Consider the following 9,666-nt stretch of genomic DNA (forward strand, 5'->3'; position numbering starts at 1 on the left):
CTTGGTGAGAGAAAAACTAAAGATGGGCAGCTTCAGAGATGCCCAAAGAATGATTATGATGATTTATGTTCACTATTAAATTTCTACTGTCCAAAAATCACAGATGTCCTGTGATGTATTTTGTTTCTTCTTAACAACAAATTTCAAGAAATGTGCATTTTTACAAACTGCTTTAAATTTACAAATTTGCCTACATGCAAAAGTCAAAGAGTTTTTGAGCATTGTGCGTCACAAGTACAAGTATAAGCAGTTGTATAGTCATCAATTACTGAAGCTGGTGCAGTCATTCCTCTGGTGAGCAGGGATGTAACCAAGCTATCTGTGATTAGATGTATCTACAGATAAACACATGTTTAATCAAATGTTATTTTGCACGCAAAGCTCTTCTTAGTGCAAACAGGGCTTTGAACCACTCCCAAGTGAGGACAGCTGCATGATGAGAAGTCTTTTGCTATTCCTGTCTATGAGTATACATTGTGTTGATTCAGGGAGGACAGTACATGCATCAAATTATTCCAAGACAATTTTGATTAGAGGTGGGTCCCTGTTTACATAATACTATTTAACATTAGATACTTGTTTCAACACTGCTTAAACCAATAAAATAAAGTCCTTAAGCAACTTAAGCATGCTCTTAAGATATGAATCAAATTTTGTAATATATTTGAGATTATAAAGATAAATTTATAGATTAAAACATTTTTTAATCTATAAATTATACATTTGTATTGCTTATATAGTTTGGTGTACTATGGAAAAAAATAAAAAATATAGTATTAAAAACATTTTTTTTAAGTTTCCATTGTAATGCATGTGGAGCATCATGATATTCTGAACCTTTCTTTGAGGAAACTTTCTCTGACTGGACTTAAATTTTAATAGAATTTCCCTGGTTTATGTATTCTAATATTATTTGGAGATTTTACATCAAATCAGCATTAAATTAATAAGCAGCCTTGGTTAATACAACAGAAACTTGTTTTATGTTTTCAGCAAGTAAATTGATATTCCAATAACCTAGATACTACTGTGTACAGTGAGTTCAAGCCCTCATGTTTGCAGAAACATTCTGATAAATGATCAGAATTTTAATATTTCTGACTGTCTGGGTCAAAATTGAATCGAATGAAATCAGTGAGATCAGTGAAATCAGTGAAACCCAGCCCTTTATGTAACTTCATGGACAGAGAAGCTGTTTAGCGGAAGGTGCCTTACAGAAGGAGAAAGAGACATGCTACAAGCCTCTCTGTGCGTTTTGTTTGTTTGTTTGTTTGTTTGTTTTTGCTGTAAGTGCAACAGTTTTCAGAATCAACTTATAATTTTTAAAATATGACACTATCTTGCAGATTCAATCCACTACCAGCTTCGCTTCTCTCACATGTGGACACGTAGTTCCGTCTGCGCACTGCAGATGGCGTTATTTATTTGCGGGTGGCAGGAAGCTTGGTCCTGGTTTCACGCATGCGCAGATACCCACTAGTACTAAATGGAGGCTGTTTGAAACAACCGAGCGGCTTGCTGTGGTGGAAAAGTTAAAAGCATCCGATGATATTGCCTTTAATTGCCTGCTAATAACGGTAGTCAAGAGCGGTCAGTATGGGTGAGTTAAAAAGTGTGCGTCTGCCTGCGAAAGTTAGATAGAAATCCACCATTAATAACTAATTATAGCTGTTAGCTTAACCAATGAACGTGAAATGGACAACATTTAGTATTTATAAGCACCACCTTTACCTTTTACTGGGTGTGCCTTTGTTGTTTCTTGATATTTAGAGTTTCAATATTTAGCATGACACTGAAATGATACAAAAAGATTTACTGTAATCTGTTTAAGCTTTGTGTGGTGAACTATAAACTTTATTCAAACCCTGCCACGGTACATTTAACGTTACGTTAACGACAAAGTGCCAGGAGGGCTGGCTGCCTTTTCCTTGTCCGGATAAATACCTGTAAAATTAAGGTATGCCGTCATTCTAATGCTCCGAGCATGTCAAGCGCAGTGGCTGTCGCGTATATGGCACACTTTAAAATGCGATTCATTGCAAACGTCTAATGTAAAAGGCAAACGTAAACTAAAGCACGACTATAACGAAAAGGAAAGGTAAAGTAAACAAGTGAAATAAAAACCTAACAAACTTAAAAGAGTAAATAAGAAAAACCTTGACTGTGGACTTTGGGGGGGGGGGAATCTATGAGGCTTGACAACAGTCAAGCAGGCTATAACAGAGAAATCCCAGCCACTTTGGGTTTTTAGGTGTGGTTTGGGAGCTGAATATGAGGACATGTGGAGATAATCGATCTCTAATCTATCATGCAGCTGATCCTTAAAGGGCTCTCAAAAATTATTAAAATATATTGGTTACCAAATTCTTGAGCCATCCTGGCCATATTTTGCTTCCAAGGAGAAAGGGTTTAGTCCAGTCTTTGTACCTGACTATTTTCTGAGAAATATTTTTCCTTGTTTGTTTCTTTGTTTGTTAAGCCACTTAACACGTGACCTATCAATCACCCAAACAACAACAAAAAAAAAAAAGATAACTGACTCAAAATCCAGCAATGGCCTGAAACAGACCTGAGAGATGCGGCTATTACAACTTACATCTATAAATATATTGTTTCATGCATTGTTCAAAACACTAGACTTAAGGAGCATGACGCCCAGCCGAAAACACTTCAAACAAGTTGAGTTGTTGCTTTCACATTATGAGTGTTGGGCCGAAGTTTTGGAGGAAATCTGCAATGTAGCATGCTGCACTGCAACGACAAGCCGAACAACGCATCTCTGTATGAGCTTAATGGCACACTTGATTCGAGACTGGACACTCTGTAGTCAATATTTGCAGTCAAGCTAGTTTTCTAACAATCATACAGGAGCAGTAATGATAGCTGAGGAAGCTCTTGCGTGACTGGGGTCAGCTAATGTGTGTCACAACGGGATAATGCCATGTAAGGCCCATATTTAATTCATTTTTAATTATTTAATTTAAATGTAAAAATATAAATAGTAGTTTCGATGTGGTGATAATATAAACTATTCCCTCATTTTTACGGAAAATGCACTATATTGTTATATCCATTGCTAATGATTTGTAACAGGATTTTTAACATTTTGTTTGTGTCACACAGTCTTATTGACAATCAAAAATGACTGGAATTGGATTAACGTGTGTACAGGGAATTATAGTATTTTATATAAGAGGTAATACAAGCAGGGATAATTATTTGTACGTTTTTTGTAGTTGGTAAATGCAAGGAAGTAGCTATTAAAACTCCAAGCTTTTTAACTACAGTTGTACATATGTGGATAGAGGTTCAAGTGCTTTTGTTAGGGTATTAACAGAAGTAAGGGGTAAAATGACTTAGATTTTGCTGCCACTTATTGATGTTAAATTTTTCAATCTGAAGAGATCTGAATAATCACTGAGCCTTTACATCAAGTGCTACGGAGAAGTTTGTAGAAATCAGAAACACCAAAATATTGGCTGATAATCTCCTTCATCATTTCTGTAATGCGTTCCTTGGTTTATTTCCTCAGATGGTGGCGCTGACGGTGCTGGGCAAGTGGAGAAAGAGAGCTCATCCCCTCCAGCTGAAACACAGTCTCCTATCATGGACCGTAACCCATCACCACCCCCAGACGCAGCAGATGGAGCGGAGGACGAAGATGTGGATGCCATTGGAGACACTGTTTACAGCAAGCACTGGCTTTTTAGCACCCTGACTCATCTCATCCATGTAGGCTGGCTGCTGATGTAAACTGAAGTGATAAATATTGCACGTTTCATTCAGCACTTAAGTCATGCATCGGTTTGCTGGTTTGGTAGGTGAAAGTGTGCAGTGTTACAGCAGCATTTGCTAATGTCTGTAAAATTGTCTTGCAGATGGTCACAGAGCATTCAGAAGAGCGCTGTGAAGGTCCAATGCAGCTATCTGATGATGAGGAGGAAGACTTGTGCAGAGTGTGGGATATGGCAATGGATAAGGTAGACTTTCTCTTCTGTGTTCCAAAGACCACACACTGTTTGTTTTCCTTGTTAAAGGAGAATAGTTTCATTTGAACAAGTGGCATCGAGGTAAGTATACTGCCCAGAACAGAGAAATCAATTACTCGTTAAAGAAAAATTGAAAAATAACAATAGAATTTGCATTTCTGCAGGTAAACTTTCCAAATACCAAATGATGTTAAAGCTTAAAATATTGCTCTGTCACACATGATGCATACAGCTTGTGTCCTGTTTAATGGCGATCGTGGCTCAAGAGTTGGCAGTTTGCCTTGTAATCGGAAGGTTGCCGGTTCGAGCCCCGGCTCCAACAGTCTCGGTCGTTGTGTCCTTGGGCAAGACAATTCACCTGTTGCCTATTTTTTTACTGCAAGTAGTTTTGTCAACAAACTCAAGTTGGTTTTATCACACCTTGTTTTGGTATGAGTTATTACAACAGAGTTTATAATAGCTATCTTTTTTGCATTTAAATAATTTAATTACAAAGCAGTGCAAATAAAGCTGGTTTCTACCTGCCTGGCTTTCACATGGTCTGCAGTTAAAAGTGATTAATTAAATGTTTATATATTTACTAACTGACTATTTATTTACCACCTGTTTGTAGGATGTGGCTGGTTTTCTGCAGGAATTTAAAGCTGCAGATATTCTTCTAGGAGTGATTTCCAAATCACGTTGTCCACGACTTACAGTGAGTGAAATCCTTTTTTTACGCATACTTTCTCTACCAGAATAAATCCTGTACAATTAATTTATTTTCTACCGGTAATACATTTCTGATACAGTGCTTTCTTTTTTTCCTCTAGGAAATTAGTGTGGGAATCCTTGGGAATATTTCGTGTTTTCCTGAAACTTGTATGACTTTGAGCCAAAATGAGGACTTGGGGTGGGTAAAAAAAAAAAAAAAAAGTTCTTTGATAGATGTTGTGCATCAGGGGTGGGGAACTCCAGGCCTCAAGGGCCAGTGTCCTTCAAGTTTTAGGTGTGTCTTTTATCCAACACAGCAGATTCAAATGTTTAAATTATCTCCTCAACAAGTTCTCCAGATGTCTGGTAATGACCTAATGGTTTGTTGACCCAGGGTGATATCCAAAACCTGCAGGACACTGGCCCTTGAGGCCCAGAGCTCCCCACCCCTGTTGTACATAAATGGGTTTCAATCTACTCTTTGTGTCCACAGGTCTGTGGTGCTGCTGCTTCTGGGAGATACCGATCCTCCAACACTGCTGGAAACAAGCAGGTGCGATTTGCATTTTATGTAGACGTGTGAAATAGAGAAACGGAACGAGAAATATTCATATTTCCTCATGATGTTTGCAGATTGCTGCTGACCTGTCTTTCTCAGAAAGATGTCTGTTCACTGTGGCTTCAGCGAATACGACAGCACACATCTGTGCGCTCCAATCTCTGTTTCATCATGTGCAGCTCCACCAATAGTATTTATTTTTATTCTGTTTAATTCCAGTTTTAGTCCATTTCTCCAGTAATAACCTGGTTACTTGTATTGTTTGACACTGCAAGTCCCTGTGACGCTTATAATTATTGTTGACATGAGTGTGTTGTAAACTTACCATTATAAGTATATACTGAATGTGTTTACAGCGGATCTGCTTGAGAAGGTGGGAGAACTAGTTGACAAATTGTTTGACCTTGATGAAGAGTTAATGAAGAGTTGGATCACAGCTCAGCCTGATGAGGAGCAGGGGGATGATGGTGAAAGCCATCTGGAGATGACCTCATGTCTTCTTGAAGCAGCCAAGCAGCTCAGGTGGGAATCTGAATCTGTTTTATGAAGTATTTGTATTACTGTTTTTGATGACGCATATCATTTAACCAGGCTCTTACTGCAGAGTTAAACTAAATACAATGTACTTGTGAAATTAAAGGTGAGGTTGATTGTCAAGAATCCACAGTATTAAATTGTTTTCACAGATCAGAGAGTCCGAATGGCCTAGAGGTTTACCTTCATATCCTCCAGTTACTTACAACTATAGATGAGGGGATTCAGGTTTTTGGTGAGACATTTCAGTACTAAAAGGTCTTTATTGAAATCTTGTTCTTAAACCATTATCAGATAACAATAGAGAAGCGGTTGCCTTTTAAAATTAGACTTTGTGTATTTCTTCTAGCTGCTTCTGATGGACCGGGGAAATCTGTGTGGGAGTTTGTCTGTGACGTCGTGTGTGAGGACCTCTGCCAACCAAATGATCTTCCAGTTGTACTGCATGAACAGAAAAGCATTCTGGTCCAAGCACTTGCTGTGCTGCAGGCTCTTTATAAATGTCACGATGAGTGGTGCAGCAAAAGTGACAGAAGTAAGTTTTCATAAAGCTACACTGATGTTTAGCTGCACAGAGAATGTTGCCGATAATAATAAGTCCTCTTGATAGCCATACAGGAAGTGAAGAAAGCAGATTTTGTGGTCACCCCATTGTTTGAATAATTAGTTTAAATGAATGTTGCTGTATATCACGGTATGATTTTCAGTGCCATCCTAAAATTATACTTGTCTGTCTGTTAAGCTGTTGTCATATTGAAGCCTAAAACACCACCAGAGGTCACCAGTGTTCACAAACATTCAGCTGAGCTCATTAGGCTGTGAGCAGGGGTCCGTTCTTCGTACCTCGCTTAAAACATCCAAGATCAAATCATTGTGCCAACTTTGAGCTCGCTATTCCGGTTCTCCAAACACACCTGTTGTTGACGATTAGTATAGCTGGATGAAGTAATGTGAGATCACTGGGTGGCTTAACAGGGGCTACGCATCGATAGTAGAAACATTGATCGGCAACCCTTTGATTGGTCGGCGAAAATGTCGAAGGAGCGCGCTCAGTATTTTTCGGCAGCAGAGCAAGAACTCTTGAGTGAGGGATTTCAGGAGTTTCAGAGTTTAATTAAAATGCAAGGGAACACTGCAAAGGCTGCAAAAGCAAGGAGAGAGGGCTGGCAGAAAGTTGCTGACAAATTAAACTCGTAAGTAATTTAATAATAATACTAATGGAGTGGATTGATATAGCGCTTTTCAAGGCACCCAAAGCGCTTTACAATGCCACTATTCATTCACTCTCACATTCACACACTGGTGGAGGCAGCTACAGTTGTAGCCACAGCTGCCCTGGGGCAGACTGACAGAAGCCAGGCTGCCATATCGCGCCATCGGCCCCTCTGGCCAACACCAGCAGGCGGTAGGGTAAATTTATTATATTATATTACATTATATCCTCTTTCACATTAGAGCCACAACAGGACCCACTAGAACATGGGAACAAGTAAAAGTGAAATATAAGAATATTCTACAGAATGGTAATATTTATCACTTATATTGCTTTTAGTCTCTTGAAAAGAGACCCTGAAATAATCTGTTTGTTTGTTTATCACAGCAACCAAGAAAAGGGCAGAGCAAAAAAAGACAGGTGGTGGTCCTGCACCCCCTCGTCAACAAGTTGGTTAAGTAAATAATACCCTCACGGGAAAATCGATATCTCTCTATGAGCACACTGTCGCGCTGAGCTAAAGGATCCTGTCTGTCCCGCAATATACGCTGAATTCTGAGGACTCTCCTTATCAATCTTGCACCTTCCGCAATGGGTTGGTCGCGTATATGGACAGGACACGGCTGCGACAGACTTCCCAAATCCACCTTCGCTTTTATAGCCGTGGTCTCTCATCTTGATTACACGAAGTAATTTACTATTACTACTCTAAAATATGAATTACATCTGAAATAATCAAATACATGAAATAGAATGATTAATAGTACATTTCCCTTTTTTTAGGAAATGACCTGTATGTATCTGTATGAAATCAATAAAAGAATCAAGTACTGCATTATCTTTAGTTACATTGATAATATTTATTTATGGTAAAACAGTGGTAAAATGTCACTGTTGCTTTCGTATAAATGAAGCGGACATACCTGAGTGGCTGCGATCTAATCCTGTTTACATAAAGTAAACCTGCTCCCGAGCAGGTTTACGCTTACGGATCTGTTGCTATGACAGCAAGTCCCGGATTAGCTTCAGAGAACCGAACGATCCAAGATCACACGAAATCGTCAACAATCAAATCCAGCTAACTTACTTAGCGAGGTATGAAGAACGGACCCCAGAACTGCAAACAGTAAACAAAGATTAAACTGTGTGGAAGTGTTTGGGTTTTAGTCTCTTTGAAAAGGATGACCCATCTGTGCAGTTTCAGTTTTTTGGGTGATGAATGAATATACGGTAAACATTATTTTGTTTTTTTTAATTTGCTGCGTTTTTGGTTGAATACCTCTAGGTTTGCCTCTCATTGGGAGCATCTTGCGGGTATGCCAGTACCAAAATGAGTGCAAAGACGGCAGTGCAAACAAAGAAGATGAAAAAGATGAGCACCTCGAGACTGTTGCAGAGATCACAGCAGAGTTTTTGGCTGACCTCTTCATTCACATTCAAAAGGTAATATTTAGGGATTTATTTTGCTCACTTTTGTGGGCCAGATCATTTTAATCAGCAGCCAGTAAAAACCAAGGTTTAAATATGGATTTTTTTTACCCCCCATTTTAGGACACAGTTGCAGATTTGGTGAAGAAAGTTTACCTCACAGAGAAAACCTGCCTCGCAGCTGCTGCCACTTTACTTCCCAAGTTTAAGAATTCAGTAAGTGCTCCTTCTAAATGGTTAATTTACAATGAGACACGTACATGTGAATAGATACCGTTCAAAGGGGTTTAGGCCGTTTTAAGTTAACTGAGGTTTCATTTGCACAAACACAACAAACTGTTGTTTTGTCAGAAATAACGGGACAACTTGTCAAATATTTTAACACAGACTTATTGCTTTTACTTGAGAAGGATGAACTCATGTTACAGAGTTACAGTCAGATTTTTAAGACCTGGAGTCCTTGTAGGTATGTTACAGTGAGTCACAGTTCATCATGAAATCCTAAAACCTTCTGATTAAAATTCAAATTTATATTATTTTGAAAAGATTTATTGAGAAAAAAGATTTATTCATAGCAAAATGAACAATGACATTCTTCACTGGGTATAAAAAGCAAATGCTCAGAATTTCTAATACTTTAATACCTTTGGTGGGTTTTCAAGATACAATACTACTATACTATTTAAAAAACATCACATAATACTTGTCCAGATGTAAACTGTAGGCAGAAATTGTTGACCTGTAATGCTATTAATACAGCAAAAGACTTATTTTAGAGCTCGTGTCAGATCAGGATGTGTGATGGACTGCTGCCATACTCCCACAGCTCCTGTGGAAAATAAACATTATGTTTCCACCCTGCCCTTCCTCCTCTTGTGCAGTTTCAGCACCTGCAGACCATGTTGTCAGAGGCTGATCTCCAGTTGGCAGATGTGATAAGGACACAGTGTCCCGTCTGAAGCACCCTGCAGATCAGTGTTCAGCACTCATTCAGACTCTCACCTCTGCTTTTTATAGCAGCCAGTATTTCCTCTCCAAAGATCCTGCTTCAAAACGAGCTATTTGCATTTCCACTGGAAGGACAACATCACGAATGGCAAACTGTCATGTATTTGAATATTGTAAGCTACTTTTAAGTTAAGTCTGGAAAATTAAAGTTTGGGGTTGTTGTTTTTTTTAAGCCTTTTTTAAGAATACTATTTTTGTATTTAATTACAGACAGTGTTTAATTAAAAGTAATTTGTCTTTAA

General features: G+C 38.5%; 1 protein-coding gene across 1 annotated transcript; it reads left to right on the forward strand.

The window, feature by feature from the left end:
• Positions 1-1,464: 1,464 nt before the first annotated feature.
• saal1 (serum amyloid A-like 1) lies at positions 1,465-9,666 on the forward strand. The gene is made up of 13 exons (XM_004575087.5): positions 1,465-1,600; positions 3,533-3,732; positions 3,879-3,980; positions 4,603-4,686; positions 4,802-4,881; positions 5,176-5,235; positions 5,316-5,431; positions 5,598-5,763; positions 5,928-6,010; positions 6,125-6,310; positions 8,274-8,431; positions 8,540-8,632; positions 9,298-9,666. Exons 1-13 carry the CDS (start codon positions 1,597-1,599, stop codon positions 9,373-9,375), a joined length of 1,410 nt encoding a protein of 469 aa, XP_004575144.1. The 5' UTR covers positions 1,465-1,596; the 3' UTR covers positions 9,376-9,666.

This window comes from Maylandia zebra, linkage group LG7 (genome assembly GCF_041146795.1).
Source record: "Maylandia zebra isolate NMK-2024a linkage group LG7, Mzebra_GT3a, whole genome shotgun sequence".
NCBI lineage: Eukaryota > Metazoa > Chordata > Actinopteri > Cichliformes > Cichlidae > Maylandia > Maylandia zebra.

Bases quoted from the DNA above. Each gene is read 5' to 3' on its own strand.
- saal1 (XM_004575087.5), top strand. The intron at 4,882-5,175 runs GTGGGTAAAAAA...TTGTGTCCACAG, and splicing joins AGCCAAAATGAGGACTTGGG to GTCTGTGGTGCTGCTGCTTC. The intron at 8,633-9,297 runs GTAAGTGCTCCT...CCTCTTGTGCAG, and splicing joins TTCCCAAGTTTAAGAATTCA to TTTCAGCACCTGCAGACCAT.